The sequence below is a fragment of the Lampris incognitus genome, chromosome 15 (genome assembly GCF_029633865.1).
Source record: "Lampris incognitus isolate fLamInc1 chromosome 15, fLamInc1.hap2, whole genome shotgun sequence".
Lineage (NCBI taxonomy): Eukaryota > Metazoa > Chordata > Actinopteri > Lampriformes > Lampridae > Lampris > Lampris incognitus.
Window position 1 is genome coordinate 43218439 of NC_079225.1, and position 19635 is coordinate 43238073.

At 49.5% G+C, this 19635-nt stretch overlaps 1 protein-coding gene across 1 annotated transcript in view; it reads left to right on the forward strand.

Annotated features, from left to right (window-relative positions):
• The window catches only part of flvcr1 (FLVCR heme transporter 1), a 41980-nt gene that overhangs the window by 5482 nt on the left and 16863 nt on the right, over positions 1-19635 (forward strand). The window contains exons 2-4 of the mRNA XM_056294228.1: positions 2798-2939; positions 4240-4380; positions 8227-8294. Of these exons, the coding sequence (XP_056150203.1) occupies positions 2798-2939; positions 4240-4380; positions 8227-8294 (351 nt within the window). The remainder of the gene's footprint in view (positions 1-2797; positions 2940-4239; positions 4381-8226; positions 8295-19635) is intronic.

Genomic DNA, 19635 nt, shown 5'->3' on the forward strand with positions numbered 1-19635 from the left:
ATGCAACAATTCCAACAGCGAATGCCACACGATGGAATTCCACTCTGAAGCAGGTAAAGGCTTATGTGCATTTAGACATGCAAAAGTTGTCCAGTGTCTTGGAATCAGAGGGGCACAAAAGCCTTATCTTATCCCCACGAGAGTATGCTCAGCTTAAAGAACTGATCGAAGTTCTTGATCCGTTCTTAGAGGCAACCAACCTAACTCAGGGTGAGACTACTGTCACCGTCAGTGTGATTGTGCCCTGTGTCCTCACTGCGCTGTCACCTGCAGGAAATAAGAGGAAAAGCCAGATACTGTGGGCCTCTGGTGAGAGCTCTGGAGAGCTCCTTGAAAACAAGGTTTGCAGAGGTTTTCAGTGCAGTCAAGATACCAGGATGTGAGCCAGCTGAAGGAAGAGGCCCCACCAAATTTCCTTTCACCAATGCCTACGTCATAGCATCTGTGTTGGACCCAGCATTTGGCTTCCAGTGGCTAGAACATGATGTGCAGCTGGACAGTGACATCAAAGATGTGCTGAAGACTGAGATCAAAGGTGAGAAATGTTTTGATTAATGTTAGTTAAGTGATTAACTATTTGATTGTTGTGATGTTTATATCATTGAAGGTGTTACAATAAAGCACATAGACATGTCATTTGTCATGTAGGCCTAGTCAATAACATATTTGTAATGAGTCCCCCATGCCCCCCTCTCATTTTAGAGTATATAAAGGCAGAGGGTGACAAGCAGGACCAGGGAAGGTGAACTTTCAGAGTCTCCTCCTGAGAAGCAGTTGAGAATGTTCTCCCACTATAGGAGGACTCCCTCCTCCGCCGAGAAGAAGCCGTCTGGCCAGGCTCAGTTGACTGCATACCTCGACTTGATCGCTGAGCAGGACTCTGACTCAGTCCCGTGCCTCAGGTTTTGGCAGCAAAACAAATCCAAATTCCCTACCCTCTATCAGATTGCCACACAGGTATTCTCTATCCCTGCCTCCAGTGCACCCATTGAAAGGGTATTTAGTCATGGAGGCATTTTGATGAGGCCTCACCGTGCAAGGTTGAGTAGTTCCATGCTGTCAGATCTTATGTTTTTGAAATGCAACGTGTATGCTTAAAACTAGTGCCACCAGCCTTTTGTTCCTAACTATTCCTGAGAGACAATGTCTTTTGACTAGTTTTTATGACTGCATTGTATGCTGTGGAACTTACTTCTGTATACTGTTTCCACCATTTGCTAATATCATGCTATGCACAGCTATCAATGTGTTTTGAAGCACATCCAATGTTCAGAATGTCAAAGAAATTCAGACTGTTCTAAAAATGTGTGTGTGCGCGCATGCTTGCGCGTGCATGTGTGCGAGTGTGTGGGTGTGCATTTGTTTGGCTATCATGTCACAAAGTAAATAAACTCCCTTTGAAATGGTGACAGCTGTGTCATTTTTGTTTAATGTAGACCTTTTTTATTTGTATGTCAGATCTTTGACTGTGCCCGAGTGGATCACCGGAGCCATCTTGGAACTCGACTCAGACTCAACCTTGATGACTCGGACTCGGACTAGGGTAATAGGGACTCGACTCGGACTCAGGTAATGGGGACTCGACTCGGACTCGACTCGACTTTTCTTTGGTGACTCGGACTTGGACTTGGACTCGAACACTGGGGACTCGAGACTCGACTCGGACTCGAGGTTTAGTGACTCGACTACAACACTGGTGTGTATGTATGTATATATACATACATACATATATATATATATGTGTGTGTATATATATATATGTATGTATGTATATATTCAGACAGGGCTGTTTTCCTGTCGCTGGCCTCCTCCTCCTCCTCTGTCTTTCGGTGCAGCTGACTGTCGTTCATTCATTAGGATGCGTGTTAAGTGTTGATGAAGGCTGGCAAGACACGTGCAGTGACAGATAGAGAAGGAGGAAGAAGGAACGATGAAGAGGAGGGACTCTGAACGACCGAGGGGATCCGAGTCCTAACAAACCATCATCATTATAGACTAAATATACACACCCGTTTTCATACTTCACTGCAAGAACATTAAAACTCCAACTCTCTCTCTCCCTTTCTCCCTCCCCATCTCTCCCCCCTCTCCCCTCTCCCTTTCTACCTCCCCATCTCCCTCCCCCTCTCTCTCTCCCTTTCTACCTCCCCATCTCCCTCTCTCTCTCTCCCTTTCTCCCTCCCCCTCTCTCTCCCTTTCTCCCTCCCCATCTCTCCCCCCTTTCCCCTCTCTCCCCCCCCATCTCTCTCTCTCCCTTTCTCCCTCCCCCCTCTCCCCTCTCTCCCTCCCCCTCTCTCCTCCCCTCTCCCTCTCCCTTTCTCCCTCCTCATCTCTCTCCCCCCACTCTCTCCCTTTCTCCCTCCCCCTCTCTCTCTCCCCCCACTCTCTCCCTTTCCCCCTCCCCCCTCCCCCCCTCTCTCTCTCCCTTTCTCCCTCCCCATCTCTCTCTCCCTTTCTCCCTCCCCCTCTCTCTCCTCCCCCCTCTCTCCCTTTCTCCCTCCCCCTCTCTCTCCCTTTCTCCCTCCCCCTCTCCCCCCATCTCTCTCTCTCCTTCTCCCTCCCCCTCTCTCTCTCCCTTTCTCCCTCCCCATCTCTCTCTCTCCCTTTCTCCCTCCCCCTCTTTTTCCTCCCCTTTCTCCCCCCACTCTCTCCCTTTCTCCCTCCCCCCTCTCTCTCCTCCCCTCTTTCTCCTCCCCTTTTCTCCCCCCCCCTCTCTCTTTCCCTCTCCTCCCCTCTCTCTCTCCCTCTCCTCCCCTCTCCCTCTCTCCCCCCTCCCCCCCCGTCTCTCTCCCTGCAGTTGGGGACAGCCATAGGGTTCCTGCTGCCACCAGTCTTGGTTCCCAACACTGTCGACATGGACTTGATGGGAAACAACATCAGTGTCATGTTCTATGGCACCGCCATCGTCTCCTCTGTCCTCTTCATACTCGCTGCTATAGGTATGGCCACACCCACACACACACACACACACACACACACACACACACACACACACACACACACACACAGTCCATAGCCTCATTGCTTACGCTCATCCGGACGTCTTGACCGTGGTTCAAGTTTACACAAAGCTCTACTTTACTGACATGGACGCTATACATACATACCACTGTAGACCAGGACAGAGGTGTGTGTTGGTCTGTGTGTGTGTGTGTGTGTGTGTGTGTGTGTGTGTGTGTGTGAGGCTGAATGAGTGTTGCAGGGTGTTAGTAGGCCTACAGGGCTGGGTAGCTGAGGTATCCCACAGGCAGCATAGGAGTGTTGACCAGTCAGGAGCTGACTGACTGTCTGGCCTCGGTGAAACGGCCATCACAAATATTACTCATGAAAACACCTCCAGGGGGCGGGGGGGGGGGGGCGCGGCGGGGCGGGGGGCGTAGGGCGGGGCAGTGAGGCCGTCCTTCAGCCAGAGGACCTGGGTGAGACCCATGTCATGCACAATCTGTGATGTTGTGTTTCACTCTGGCATCTCCACATGTAAGGGGATCCTCCTTCAGCTCATGTGTACTGTTAAATAGCAAGTGATGGATGAGGCGCAGGACGAGCGTCCGGGTCCTCCGGGTCCTCCGGCATGAAACGTGCTGCAGCAGTATCGAAGTCCTGCACCCGGGTACTCAGAATGAGGCAACAACTCGTGTCTCGTGCACACACAATAGCACTTTGTGCGCTCGAGTTACCAAATGGGCTCGCAAAATAGGAAAGGTGATCATCTGAGCAGTCCTGGACTCTGTATGTCCTTCTGTCGACCAGCCGGCGAGGTGTTTTGAGAAGGACTTGGGTTTTTATTTGGAGTGACTGTTTGCAGGCGTCCGGGTAGCGTAGCGGTCTATTCCGTTTGCCTACCAGCGTGAGGACGCCGGTTCGAATCCCCGTGTTGCCTCCGGCTTGGTCGGGCATCCCTACAGACACAACTGGCCGTGTCTGTGGGTGGAAAGCCGGATGTGGGTATGTGTCCTGGTTGCTGCACTAGCGCCTCCTCTGGTCGATCGGAGCACCTGTTTGGGGGGGGGTAGCGTGATCTTCCCATGCGCTACGTCCCCCCGGTTAAACTCCCTACCGGCATGTGGTAGTCTGCAGCCCTCCCCGGATCGGCAGAGGGGGTGGAGCAGCGGAGGAGTGGGGTAATTGGATGAGCACAAATGGGGGAGGAGAGAAACAAAGGGGGGGAATCAAAAATAAATAACTGTTTGCTTTAAGTCTGGTTAACGTGTGTGTTTGTGTTTTTTTTTTTTTCCATAGTCATAAAGGACCACCCCCCTCTCCCCCCCAGTCAGGCCCAGGCTGTGCTGCCAGACTGCCCCCCAGAGGACTACTCCTACAGACAGTCCATAGTCAACCTCTTCAGGAACAAAGCCTTCATCCTCCTCCTTGTCAGCTACGGTGAGTTAGCTAATATGCCGTAGCCCGTCAGCTGTACTCTGGTTTTACATTTCAGTGGTTCATACGACCCTCGAGCGCTCCGGTCCGACATCCCGATCCTTCCCAGGAATCAGGGACACCTCATTTGTCATTTCATTTCAACTACTTCCTTCCGTACAGGAAATGAAACGACAGATCGTTTCGCCCATGCAGCCCACAGCAGTGCAACGCAAAGACAAAAACACATATCCAGAAACCACAAGAACTTCACGAACACACATGCTAGCTAAAACTAACACACTTATCAACACAAACAAACAAAAAGAAGAATCACTGTGGAAGGGAACGAGATGACTGTCGGAACCGCCGGTCTGCATGGGCTAGCAGTTAGCTTAGCTTGCCCCGCTCCCGCGTCCTGTCAGACCGCCCTCGGTGTTACCTTCTTGGCCGCAGCTCCAGGCAGGGCCGTGGTCCCTGAGCCCACAAGACGCGGCAGACCAAGCTCTCCAAGCCGATCCAGCACCAGCTCTCCCAGCCGATCCAGCGCCAGCTCTCCCAGCCGATCCAGCGCCAGCTCTCCCAGCCGATCCAACGCCAGCTCTCCCAGCCGATCCAGCGCCAGCTCTCCCAGCTGATCCAGCACCAGCTCTCCCAGCCGATCCAGCACCAGCTCTGAGCCGATCCAGCACCAGCTCTCCCAGCCGATCCAGCGCCAGCTCTCCCAGCCGATCCAGCACCAGCTCTCCCAGCCGATCCAGCGCCAGCTCTCCCAGCTGATCCAGCACCAGCTCTGAGCCAATCCAGCACCAGCTCTCCCAGCGGATCCAGCACCAGCTCTCCCAGCCGATCCAGCGCCAGCTCTCCCAGCCGATCCAGCGCCAGCTCTCCTAGCCATCAAAGAAAGACAAAACTTAAACTTAGACGTGGACAAAGACACTGCATAGACGGTACTGGGTGCGGCCGCCGCAAACGTGAATTCGTGCCGCCATGTTCCCAGCCAGCAGCCATAGACCCAGTAAAACATGGAGGACAGACTTCATTAGATCAGCCACAGGCAGACTCGGAGTAATGGCGGATCTTATCGGAAGAGCAAGAAACCAAAAGAAGTCTGGTTTATTCGTTTATCTCTCTGTCACAGTTGCAGCATCTGAGGGCTTCACGTTCATGATATTGTCCAAATGCAGTGACTCACAACAGCCCCCCATCAATGTGCAAGGTCCCATTGTTTGTGCGCTGGTGTGTTAGTTTACTGTTGCTGTCCATAAGTAGTCTAATACCCGTGCCAAGGTCCCAAACAGCAGCAGGTGGTGTGCTGGTGTCCCACGCTGCTGCCCCGGCCGTGCAGAGGCGGCCTTCTCATTTACTGCTGCGTCTTTATGGGGAAACAGCGGGGCTGTGAGAGCGGGGGGGGGGGGTTCGGTCACACGGATTCGCATTCACGTCACAACGTTTCCTGAGGCGACTTTGTTCGGGGACGTCTGTGGTGTTGAGCAACGTAGTGTCTTGGGGCGACGCCAGCCTCGCTGACCAACCAGTGTCCTCTAGGGTGGCGTTGGGGTTTAAAGGGCAGCGTCGGTTTCTCCCAGTGAGAAGATCCTGGGTTCGAGGCCGGGTCTTCTGTGTGGAGCTTGCATGTTTGTGTGGGTTTCCCCTCAAAGTCATGCATGTTGGGTGAATTGTCTATTGAGTGTGTGTGAGTGTGTGTGTGTGTGTGTGTGTGCGGACTAGCAACACACCCGGAATGTCTGACTTATTAACTGTACTGTTGGTACCCGTGTTGAGGTCCTTGATGCTTCCATTTATTTATTTATTTTAGAAACCCTCCGTTTTGGGCGTCCGGTCCGGGTAGTGTAGCGGTCTATTCCGTTGCCTACCAACACAGTGATCGCTGGTTCGAATCCCCGTGTTGCCTCCGGCTTGGTCAGGCGTCCCTACAGACACAATCGGCCGTGTCTGCGGGTGGGAAGCCGGATGTGGGTATGTGTCCTGGTCACTGCACTAGCGCCTCCCCTGGTCGGTCGGGGCGCCTTTTCAGGGCGGAGGGGGAACTGGGGGGAGTAGGGTGAACCCCCCCCCACACACACACACACACACACACGTGCCACGTCCCCCTGGTGAAACTCCTCACTGTCAGGGGAAAAGAAGTGGCTGGTGACTCCACATGTATGGGAGGAGGCATGTGGTAGTCTGCAGCCCTCCCCGGATCGGCAGAGGGGGTGGAGCAGAGACCGGGACGGCTCGGAAGGGTGGGGTAACTGGCCGGATACAATTGGGGACAAAAAGGGGGACAAAAAAGAAAGAAAGAGATCCGCTGTTTTGATTTCAGCTACACGCAAACCAGAAAATCCACATTTTCTTCCTCTTTTCCTGCAAATCCTTCGTTTTGCAGATGCGTCGTTTTGACGCCATCACAGCAGGCTGGGCTTTGCTGGAGGGCACTTCCTGCCGCCGGGCACTTCCTGCCGCCTCCTTGTCGCTGTGAGCCGTGTTAGATTAGATGGCAAACCACACACACACACACACACACACACATTCACACCTAGGGACAATTTAGTACAGCTGAGTCACCTGACCTACACGTCTTTGGACTGTGGGAGGAAACCGGAGCCCCCCGAGGAAACCCACCCAGACACGGGGAGGACATGCAAACTCCACACAGAGGACGACCCGGGACGACCCCCAAGGTTGGACTACCCCGGGGCTCGAACCCAGGACCTTCCTGCTGTGAGGCGACCACGCTAACCACTGCGCCCGCCGTGAAGCCTGGGTCCCCAAATAGCAAAACTGCTGTGGCCCGGACCCGTCCCACACCCGACACTTTCATCCGGCCCACACACTGCGTGGAATGACGGCACCTGGGCGGTCCACTCCCGTTTGCCCGATCTGGGTCAGAACCGAGCCATAGCAGTGCCGCATGTGCCACATATTTGCCAAAGGTGGCCATATTTGTTTTGTGATATTTGGGCCATATTCACCATTTACCACACGGGCCACTTCAGGGTCACATCCAGATCACGTGTTGCCCAGAGCACCCCATCTTTGCTAAAAAAGGCCCACATGTGATTTGGCATATTTGGGCCGTATTTGCTGTTATACATGTGGGGCCACTTCAGGCTCACATCCATTTTGTCAGGGCCAGAAGAAGACCATCAGTGCCGCATCGTTGCCTGAAGTGGCCCACATCTGGATACTATCTGGGTCACATACAGCTGCCGAGTAAGGCTGCTGGAGCGGTTCTACATAAGGTGTCTGCAGCCAGCCACGGGGATCACGTGGCCGGGCCGTGTTCCTCGTGCTGAGACTCTTGCTGGACAAACTGCAAGGGCGTCGAAGCCACGGTCACTGAACACCAAGTGCGCTGGCTTGGGCCATGTCATCAGGATGCCTCAAGAACGCCTGCCACGTCAAGTCCTGTAGGGACAGCTTCATCTGGGCCGCCGGTCTGCAGGTGGTCAGAAGTAGAGGTACAAAGACCCGCTAAAAACGTCGCTGAAGAAGTGTTGTATCGACCCCTTGAGACTGGAGCAAGCTGCCGCCAACCGTCCCAACTGGCGGAGATCTGCTACAGAGGTGTAGAACAGCTGGAAAGGGAGAGGAATGTGGAAAAACAACAGAAAAGACCAAGGAGACACACAACCACGCCTGCCCCACTACTCACACTTCATATACCCAACATGCAATAAAACTTGTGGAGCAGGAATTGGACTCTAGAGTCATCAAAGAACACACCGTTAACGAGGAGGATGTCATCATCGGACTGGACGGACTACCAGCAAGCAAGCGCGTGTGTGTGTGTGTGTGTTGATGTGTGTGTTGATGTGTGTGTTGATGTGCTTTGTAACACTCTGTCTCTCTCATTCTCTCCAGGTATAATGACCGGCTCCTTCTACTCTGTGTCCACCCTCCTTAACCAGATGATCATGGCCTGCTACGAGGTAAAAATACACACAGGTTGGGCGTTGGAACAGATGACTCTGTCAGCGCACACTCGCTCAAACACACACGCGCGCACGCACGCACACACACAAACACACACCGAAACAGAGGACCTTCAACCCTGTGTGAACTGGTGTGAAAATGTTCTGCCTCTTCCAACTAAAATGTCAGACGAGTTAGCAGATCGCCCCCCACATAAATTTCCACCCACCCACACACACACACACACACACACACACACCCACACACACGCACACACACACACACACACGTACATACTGACAAGACACTCTCTATTTTTCTGTGTGCAGGAAAATGTTGTCTCTTTTGTTGTACAACACATTGCAGTTTTTTAGAATAATGTGTTAAATTATTAAAGATCGATTGATTGATTGTAGAATGTTCTTAACTGGTGTGTTTTTGTGGCCTTATTGTATTATTATTATTATTATTATTGTATTGTATTGTATTATCCCACTACTGTTAAGTAGTAGTAGTAGTAGTAGTAGTAGTAGTAGATTGTATGAGGGGCCATTAGGGCCATTATTCAGAATGACCTTGCATACATGTGCGTTTCCTCTCACATACACATATGAAACCAAACTCGTTCACATACTATACCGAAAACCACACACACACACACACACACACACACACACACATACAAGTGAAACGCTTTTACATAACACAACTGAAACACTCACGCAAACTTTAAAATGATACGCTCATAGACACAGTTGAAAAGCTCTCGTGAAGCCTATTGAAAAGCTTTCCCACGTTCTAGTCGTGTGCTCATAATGTACACAGTTCAAATGCTCTCTCTTAGTATTGCGAAAAGCTCCTGCGTAAACTTTTTACATAAAAGCTTTCACAGTAGTGAAACATGCTCATATACACAGCTGAAAATGTTCCTCTCACATACGTGTGTGAAAGCAAACCCATTCACAGACTCTACTTAAAACCTCATACACATACATACACAACTAAAAAGTGCACATAAATAGTATGTAGTGACAACTTGCATAGACGGCTAAAAAGCTCCTCACACAGTACTAAAATGCGTCCATTCATATACGCAGCTGAAATGCTCTCATAATATTGTGAAATATTATCGGTTCAGTTTTTACTGTTTTCTTTTCCCTCAGCCTTGGGTGACCTGGCAATGGTCTCCATCAACAGCCTCGAGAATTCCCTCCTTAATCAACCCTTTCCTCATTTCTGCTTATGTCATCTGAGAATCGTACACCGGTCGTCACGTTGGGGTTCGTAGGACACCCTTTCGGCGCCCCGCGTGGCTCCCTCCCAGATAGCGGAGAGATTTCTATTAAATTTGCCCTGCTGTTTTGTGCTAATCTTGCTTGACGGTTCCAGTAGCGTCGCTTGAACTGGGACCTTTTCTGCACTATAAAGACGACGTCAAAAATGATCAGAAACCGTGACGTGACAGACTTGGTAAACAACCCATATTTTGTGAAGTTGTGCGTCGTAAGCAATTGATCCAAATAGGTGTGGATGTGTCAGCCCTGAGATGGACTGGCGGCCTGTCCAAGGTGTCTCCCCGCCTGTTGCCCAGTGACTGCTGGGATAGGCTCCAGCGTCCCGCGACCCCAATTGCGCTAAGAGGCTTGGCTAATGGATGGACGGATGGATGTGTATGACATAATAATCTAAAGATAAAAGGGTTCATATCAATTATCAAATCACATCATCCTCAACAGTTATCCTGATCGCTCAAGCTCAAATTCTGTGTGCGTGCTGCTCATATTTGACTCTCCATACTGGCAATTATAGCCTGGTTTAATTCCTTGTCATCTGACGAGTGGTCAGCGTAGCCACGAGTGTTAAATATGAAGAGTAGTGTTCATCATGACCGCTAGTGCCAGGGTTGCCATCCCTTCATGCAAGGCCGCCTTCATCATGACCGCTAGTGCCAGGGTTGCCATCACTTCCTCGCATTACTCTACGCCTTTTAAAACTTCCTGAGACCATGTGGCCTCATAATGATGCCATGCTTCACATTCGCATTTCTGCACCTTACACTTCATTCCATATGGTCTCGGGAAGTTAAGATTCAAGTCTCCTTTATTAACCCCCTTGGGGAAATCCAGTTACTGCAAATTAACCCATCCTAGCTGTGATCTGTGTAGCTAGGAGCAGTGGGCTGCCGCCTTCATGCTGCGCCTGGGGACCAACTCCGGTTCTTTTCCCATTGCCTTGCTCAGGGGCACAGACAGGAGTATCAACCCTAACATGCATGTTTCTTTTGATGGTGGGGGAAACCGGAGCACCCGGAGAAAACCCACCGCAGACACGGGGAGAACATGCAAACTCCACACAGAGGATGACCTGGGGTGACCCCCCCAAGGTTGGACAACCCCGGGGTTCAAACCCAGGACCTACTTGCTGTGAGGGGACGGCACTAACCACTGGGCCACCGTGCCGCCCAACACTTTGAACAACACTGCTGGCAGCATGGTTGGTGCCATAGATGTCTTCATTATCACTGCTAGTGCCAGGGCTGCCATCTCCATCATGACTGCTTGTTCAGGGGTAGTCAAGACTTCTCAATACTCCTTCTTGCAGGCCTGGTGGTGCCATGGCTGCTCATGCCTGTGCAGATTTATGGACCATTGAGTAGGGCTGCAGGTCTTGTCCTATTAATGCCAGGCATCGATTAATCCAACTCAAGGTGATGCACAGGCTTCATTGTTCAAACACTAAATTGCGCAGAATCGTTCCTACTATTTACTCTCTATGTGACTGACATGAATCCGCAGAAGGCTCTCTGACCCACTTCTTCTGGACATGCCCAAAACTATCATTTCTGAATATATTCGAGTGGTTCTCTGGCATGCCCGGCTGTGTGTTTGAACCTGATCCGAAGATTGCACTATTTGGGTTTTCTCTTCCCCTACTAAACCAAAGTGTCTCTGTGCAAAGCACTATTATGTATGAATTGGTCATTGCAAAGGAATACATTTTAAGGCTCTGGAAGTCAGATACTGTGCCTCAGTTTAAGACCTGGTTAACTGAGCTCACTTGTATATTACATATGGAGAGAGTTAGATATGGCCAATCTTGAGTTTCTGGAGGTTTATGGCTGTGTTGAGGGAGGACATGCCAGTGGCTGGTGTGACAGAGGAAGATGCAGAGGACAGGGAGCGGCCGGAAGTAGTAGTAGTAGTAGTAGTAGTAGGAGTAGTAGTAGATTTCAACACAATCATCATCATTGTCCTTAGCAGTTGTACCCATGCTTAACACTGATCGGGTATTGATGTGGTAAAGTTCATTTTATTCTTCCAAGTCAGTCTTAAACGGAGAAAGAACACCAAAAAATGTAAATCAAAAGCAAAAATTACGACTTTGAAATTAAATAAACATACTGAAAACAAGTTTAACCAATTAAAATGAGAAACCTTTGTTCACGCCTTTCTCCGTTTTGATTGCTCTCGAACCTTTGCTTTAATCCAATATATACTGTATATATTGCTGCAAGCAATAAACAGTATGCATTTCATTTTCAAAAAATTATTATATTTGGCATAATTCATCAAATGGTAAAAAAAACAAACCAACGAAAAAGCAAACTTGCTACAAGGGTCCTCGACGGTCTCGCATACAGGGCTTTGGTTTTATAAACCTTATGGATTAGCTTCCCATTCAGCTCCTGACCGACCCTCCTGGAGCGCGGGGCACACCAGCTTATTGCCAGAAGCCATTACAAACTGGAGGCTACAAAGAAGCTGCGTATATTACAACAACATAAAAAGCTGTTACGCTCTGGAGCTTAACAACACGTTGTATGCTGGCGTTGGTGTATGTGCGCGTGTGTCTGTCTCTTTGGCTTCTTGCTTCTATGAGGTGCGTGGCTGAATCATGTACATCTAAAAAAAAAATGGAATTGTTATATGTGTTTGTAATAATCATGACTGCACTTTGTAAAGCCGTGTTCGGTTTTCTGTTTGTTTTTTAAAATGCTCTGTATAGAAAGATTATTATATTATTACAAGGGAAAAACAAGGGGGGGGGGCTTTTGCCTGACATCCTCCGGAATGTGCTCACCGAAGCCATCCCTGATGCGTTCCATAACAGTCTGCTGGTCCCAGGCCTTCTGGAATTCAAAGGCACCAAGGATGTGCCCATGTTTGTGTAACCGTAATTTTGCGCACTACTCCCCACGATGGATTGGGGTGTAGTATCACGTCCTTGTTGAAATGTTCATGCTGCTGTGCCCGAGCTCTTAAATACGAATGTAAATATTGGACTACATGAAAACGGCCAGTGCAAGTTAAATCAAGCTGCCATATATCTATATCTATATATCTATATATATATCTATATAGATATATATATGTAATACAGTAGTGAGACCACAGTAGTAGAACACCATGCAAACGTGTACAAACCATTATGCACCAGACCACATAGCACGGCAAGTTCGACAAGAGTAAAATACTGTCACCCCTTATCGGCCCTCCTCTGGCTGTGAACCGACCCTCCCGCTGCTTGACGTTATATAGTATGTCCTCTCGTTTGCCCGCAAAGATTTCAAAGAGATTTCAATGAACTACTGCTACTTCACACTAGGTACACACACACACAAACACACACATATATACGTATATAAATATATATATATATATATAGGTACCTAATAAGAGACTTTCTGAATTAAATATAAACTGATTCTCTCTCTCTCAACTATATTTCAAATTGTCCATATGTAAGGGTCACTGGCTGCATGGCCTTATGGGATATTCTATGCAGCCATGGAGCAACTTCATGTTACCTAAAATTTTTGACATATCAATTAGCAGAGGTGAGAATTTTGCATTCTGTTTAAAAAAAAAAAGGAAAAAAGTAAACACCTCCATGCAGTTTTCCTATATACGAGGAAATTCAGACTTCAGACGTCAAGATCATATTTTGGCAAAGAACCCTTAAATATGATGCAGGAGCAGAAAAAGTTTAAAGTTTAGTTCAGGGCTTAACGTGTTAACTGAAGTGTCCATAACAATACACGTTCATGACAAAGCCACCCTGCTAACAAGTTCATTTGAATCATACCAAATGATCTTTTTGAAATATTTATCCACAAAAAGTCAAAATTCCCTACGGGGATCATTAAAGTATATCAAAATCAAAATGAAAAAAATCAATGGGGTCAACCTATTGTTGACTCCGTAATACGCCAGCACTGAAAACATATTGCCCTTGATCTAAGGCTGCTGATACATTGGCTTCACAAATTACAGCCAATCACAGCCAAGTGGGATCAACCTCACACACTTCTTTGCTATTGGTTGAGGCTGTGGATTCGCCGGTCAAAGTTCACCAAAGTTGAACTCCATGCGAAGCGATGAAGCGAAATTCTCTCGCCACCGGAAGCGAACGTTTTACTCGCCCTTCACTAACATAGAACATTTTACTCGCCCTTCACTCGCATAGAACGTTGTACTCGCCCTTCACTGGCATAGAACGTTGTACTCGCCCTTCACTCGCATAGAACGTTGTACTCGCCCTTCACTGGCATAGAACGTTGTACTCGCCCTTCACTGGCATAGAAAGTTGTACTCGCCCTTCACTGGCATAGAACGTTGTACTCGCCCTACACTCGCATAGAACGTTGTACTCGCCCTTCACTGGCATAGAACGTTTTACTCGCCCTTCGCTCGCATAGAACGTTGTACTCGCCCTTCACTGGCATAGAACGTTGTACTCGCCCTTCACTGGCATAGAACGTTGTACTCGCCCTTCACTGGCATAGAAAGTTGTACTCGCCCTTCACTCGCATAGAACGTTGTACTCGCCCTTCACTCGCATAGAACGTTGTACTCGCCCTTAACTGGCATAGAACGTTGTACTCGCCCTTCACTGGCATAGAACGTTGTACTCGCCCTTCACTGGCATAGAACGTTGTACTCGCCCTTCACTGGCATAGAACGTTGTACTCGCCCTTCACTGGCATAGAACGTTTTACTCGCCCTTCACTCGCATGGAACGTTTTACTCGCCCTTCACTCGCATAGAACGTTGTACTCGCCCTTCACTCGCATAGAATGGAAGTGAACGGGAGGCGAATATTCGCCAGTGCTAATTTCGCACATGTGACCGTAGCCTTAGGAGTGAGCTGCAGTATGTCGGTCACAATCTGGTCAAGCTCTTGGTTTGTCAAAGCGTTGTATAGTAACGGCTGGACTCTTAAGGTATCGCCTGTGTTTGCAGAGGGTGTGGCAGCTGATTCCAAAGCAAGATGCAATTCTCTTCCAGTTCATTCTCAATACACAGTGTGAAACTTGCTCAGATGTTATACTGTACTGTGGGCAACCAAGGTCATTAATCAAACTGGCCGGTGGTACCAGGCCACTGTTGGCAGCATCATTGGATCTCTGTGTAGCGCAATGCTCAGTCAAAATGCTGCGTAAACATCCATATAAGGCCTCCATATCATGGATATATTCACCATTGCTTGGGTTATTACCAAATCTGGAGGGTGAGATAAATGCAGATAATGTCCTTGTGCAGCCATCAGGCTAATGGTACAACCTCTCCTGTTGAAAAATAGCTGCCCTCGCTCCTTCCCTTATAATACACTCAACGCAACTTCAAGTACTTCTGGAAAAGTTTTCATTGCCTTCCTCATTACCTTCTGCATTAAAAAACAAAACTGAATTTGAAAAATGACAAAAATGATGTGGAAAAAACATGGTTCTTACATTCATGGCCTTTGTCGTCCGGTGTCAGGAAGACAGCATGTGCCCCAATTTAGAGTTTCCTGAATCATTTAGAAAAAAAAAAGGACTTCCTGTTTCAGTAACGTACCTTGATGAAATGGCATATCAGATTATTTCAATACTGTGTGAGAGGTTTTCAGTAGTGTATGTGAAAGGTTTAGTTTGTGTGTGTGTGTGTGTGTGTGTGAGCGGTAATACGTCGTATGTGTGAGAGGTTTTTTTTCGGTTATAACACAACATCCATTGCACGTTGTCCGTCTTGGGAGAGAGACCCCTCCTCCGTTGCTCTCCCTGAGGGTTCTTCCTATTTTTTCTCCCTGTTAAAGGTTTTTTTTAAGGGAGTTGTTCCTTATCTGATGCGAGGGTCTAAGGACAGGATGTTGTGTTGCTGTTAAGCCCCCTGAGGCAAATTTGTAATTTGTGATATAGGGCTACACAAATGAAATTGACTTGACTTGAGAGGTAAATTTGAATTATGGCCTGCACGGCCCCTCATGACCCTAATGGCTGGCTTTCATAGCTGGCTGAAAATAAGGGAATCTCTCTGTGGTCTAGTCTCACATCTTGTGTGATTTTGCACTCATGTCTCCTAAAACGTCACTGTCTCTAGAGCCAACCTTCACTTACAAGTCACGTTGAGTCCAATTCATAACAAGTCCTTTTGTTAAAAAAAAAAAAAGACACAAAGACAACTCAACCAAGAAAGCCAAAACGGATCAATTCATTTGAATTACAAACATTAGAAAGCAAACTCACAGTTTAAAGAAGTAACATAAGAGCTTTGTGTGATAGTGTGTATGTGTGTGTATGTGTGTGTGTGTGTGTGCGCACGTACATGCTGGCACTCATGCAAGAAAACAGAGATAAAGGGCAAAAAGGTAACAAGGAAACAAGGACGGGAGAAATATGGGAGAAAAGGGAGCGAGGAAAAGGTAGAGGGAGGGAGGCGAGGAAAGAGAGAGTGAGGTATTTGGGAGGGAAAGGGATGGATGAGAGAGAGAGGGGGGGGGGAGATGAAAGTCGAGGATTTGAGAAGACCTGAGGCCATTGTCTGTGACTCTGAGTTCATTAGCTGCTCTCACGCATGGCTGCTGCCCAGCATAACACTCTCAGAATAAAACCCCTCTCTCTCTCGCTCTCTCTCTCGCTCTGTCTCTGCACTGCATGCTGGGAGTTTGGTGGTGGAGAGTGTGGGGAGTTTGGTGGAGAGTCTGAGCACTGCATGCTGGGAGTTTGGTGGTGGAGAGTGTGGGGAGTTTGGTGGGGAGTCTGAGCACTGCATGCTGGGAGTTTGGTGGTGGAGAGTGTGGAGAGTTTGGTGGGGAGTCTGAGCACTGCATGCTGGGAGTTTGGTGGTGGAGAGTGTGGGGAGTTTGGTGGGGAGTCTGAGCACTGCATGCTGGGAGTTTGATGGTGGAGAGTGTGGGGAGTTTGGTGGGGAGTCTGAGCACTGCATGCTGGGAGTTTGGTGGTGGAGAGTGTGGGGAGTTTGGTGGGGAGTCTGAGCACTGCATGCTGGGAGTTTGGTGGTGGAGAGTGTGGGGAGTTTGGTGGGGAGTCTGAGCACTGCATGCTGGGAGTTTGGTGGTGGAGAGTGTGGGGAGTTTGGTGGGGAGTCTGAGCACTGCATGCTGGGAGTTTGGTGGTGGAGAGTGTGGGGAGTTTGGTGGGGAGTCTGAGCACTGCATGCTGGGAGTTTGGTGGTGGAGAGTGTGGGGAGTTTGGTGGAGAGTCTGAGCACTGCATGCTGGGAGTTTGGTGGTGGAGAGTGTGGGGAGTTTGGTGGGGAGTCTGAGCACTGCATGCTGGGAGTTTGGTGGTGGAGAGTGTGGGGAGTTTGGTGGAGAGTCTGAGCACTGCATGCTGGGAGTTTGGTGGTGGAGAGTGTGGGGAGTTTGGCGGGGAGTCTGAGCACTGCATGCTGGGAGTTTGGTGGTGGAGAGTGTGGGGAGTTTGGTGGGGAGTCTGAGCACTGCATGCTGGGAGTTTGGTGGCGAGTCTGACTTTTTCTGGATTTTTCCTACTGTGTTTATTGTATGACTGTTTTGTAGTTGTGGTGGTTCTTATTGTAGTTTGGTGTGTGTTCGGTGGTTGTTTTGGCAGACGGTGAGCCGTGCTTCTTGCCGGGCATGGCGTCCTTTGAGACGCCGTCCCTGTCTTTGAGGCACGGAGTGAGGGTCGTACTGCGGTCCAGTACCATGGTGGAGCAGGTGCTGTTGGCGGTAGGAGACCAGGTGGGGCATGGAAACATCTTGGATCCCTCACGAATGAATAAAGCGGTGGTTGTATTTATGAAGGACCAGGGGTTTGTCAACCAGCTGATAGAAAACGGCTTGCTTGTAAACGATGAGTTGACACTCATTTCCCCACCGGCGGTGCCTTCCACCTGATCACCCTGTCTGGAGTCCCCCGTTTTATTTCCAATAAGGTGCTGGCGCAAGAACTGAGGTGCTTCGGGAAGCTGGCGAGTAGATTCCGGACGGTGAATCTGGGTTGTGACGACACCAAATTGAAGCATGTTCAGTCTCTGCAGAGACAAGTGTTGATGAATTTGGACTCTCCGACTCAACCACTGAATGTCTCTTTCCATGTTAACCGTGAGGAGGGTTTCTATATGGTTTATGCTAGCTCCGGGAGTATGAAGTGTTCTGAGTGTGCAGATGTGGGTCACAAGCGGCTTGCTTGTCCACATAGACAGCATGCAGCGGAGTCCGCTCCGGCTAATGTGTGTGACAGCGGGGAGGGGAGCAGCGGGCAACAGGCCGCTCCGGCTAATGTGTGTGACAGCGGGGAGGGGAGCAGCGGGCAACAGGCCGCTGCGGCTGATGTTGCTGACAATGGGGAGGGGAGCAGCGGGTGGCGGATGCCGCCCGAGGCTGCTCCCCCTGTGCAGAGTGAGGCTGGTGGCTCCGTGGTCGGAGCCGCCAGTGCGTACAGCTCTGTGTCTAAGGGTAATTTAGCAGGGGAGGTGGTGGCCGGAACCTGTGGTCACATGGGGAGGTTGGAGCGTTTTGCATTGCAGGAGGCTGAGATGCTGCAGGTCAGACTAGACAGTGAGGCAGAGGAGTAGGTGATGAAGCCTGCTGGTTGCCATGATAATTCGAGGACTTTCAGAGGCAGAGTTGGGAGGAAGTGCTGGAGTAGAGGGAAGTCAAGTTGTCTAAATGGAAATGGTTGCTACTCCAGCTGTCCTATAGGGGCAAAGCTCTGATAGTTAATAACCTGGTCGCCTCATTTCTGTGTCACAGATTCATTGTTTTAGTGCCACCTCCAGGCCTTGTGGAAGAGATGCAGAAGCTCCCAGTGAATTGTTATCTGGTCTGGACAGCACTGGCCGAGAGCGTTGGCCCTGTATCTCCCTGTGGCAGAGGGAGGACAAGGACTTAGAGACATTCTATCCAGAACTGCGGCCTTCAGACTACGGACGGCATAGAGGCTGCTGTACGGCTGCGGTCACTGCTGGTTGGCTCCTGCTCGGCTGCTTCTTAGGAAAGCTGGCCAGCCTGGGTTGGATAAACAGCTTTTTCTGCTGAGATCATCTGAAGCTGACCTGACTAGACTTACACCTTTTTACAACTTGGTGGTTAAAGCCTGGCAGATACTGAAAATCACATGAAGTCCCGACCCTACACCAGGAATGTGGCCTTTTGAGGAGCCGCTGTTTTAGAATGACTTCCTTGCGAATACCAGCTTTTCATCTGCTACAGTAAGGACTAAGTTTGTCGAGGCTGGCATTACTAAACTGGGCCATCTTACAAAAACGTCAATGGTAGCACTTAGTGGCATCACCAACATCAGGTCCTCCAGAGTGCTGAGGAGGGTTGTGGAGGAAGTCTGGCAGTCCCTGTCTGGGCAACTGAGAGCATTTGCCGAAAATTGTGCTCTAGCTGACCAATGGTGTACGTTTTTCCCTCCCTGATCATCAGTCCTACTGTTGAGGTGTGGCAAGGGGGGAGCAGACTGCTTCTCTCCCTGAATACACCAGTGCTGGGTAGTTTCAGCTCTTGTGGGAAGAAGCAGTTTTATTACAGCTGTGTGAAGGTACTCAACCTTCGCTCTCTGGTTGAAGTCAAGGAGTCGAGGTGGACTGAGGTTTTTGCTTCAGACTGTACCCCTAAAGGCAGATGGAGGGTCCTGCATAAGTCTCCTGTTTAGAAACGGGTGGCCGACCTCCAGTGGAGGATTATACAGACACAGATATCACCTGGATCCAAGTACTGGGGAGGAGTGTCCTTTCTGTGCACATTCTGTGCACAAAGGGAAACATTACAGCACTTTAGTGGTCTCTTGTCCTCGATTAGTGGACGTATCTATGCCCCTTTTCCACTACATGGTACCGGCAAGACCTGACTCACAGAGTGTCGTTTTTCATTACCATAACAGTACCCCCTCAGCGTAGCTGGTCTACGTTGATTTTGGTACCCGCTTCAGATTTTTCGAACCTCGACAGAGGTGGTACCAGAAAAGCGGTAACAATTCCCAAAATGCCGGCACTTTCCAGTAACGGAAAATGAAAAAGTCGAGTCAAGTTGAGCCGGTACCATGTAGTGGAAAAGGGGCATTAGACTACTGCGGGAATGGGTGAAAGCTCTTTTGGACAGGAATTC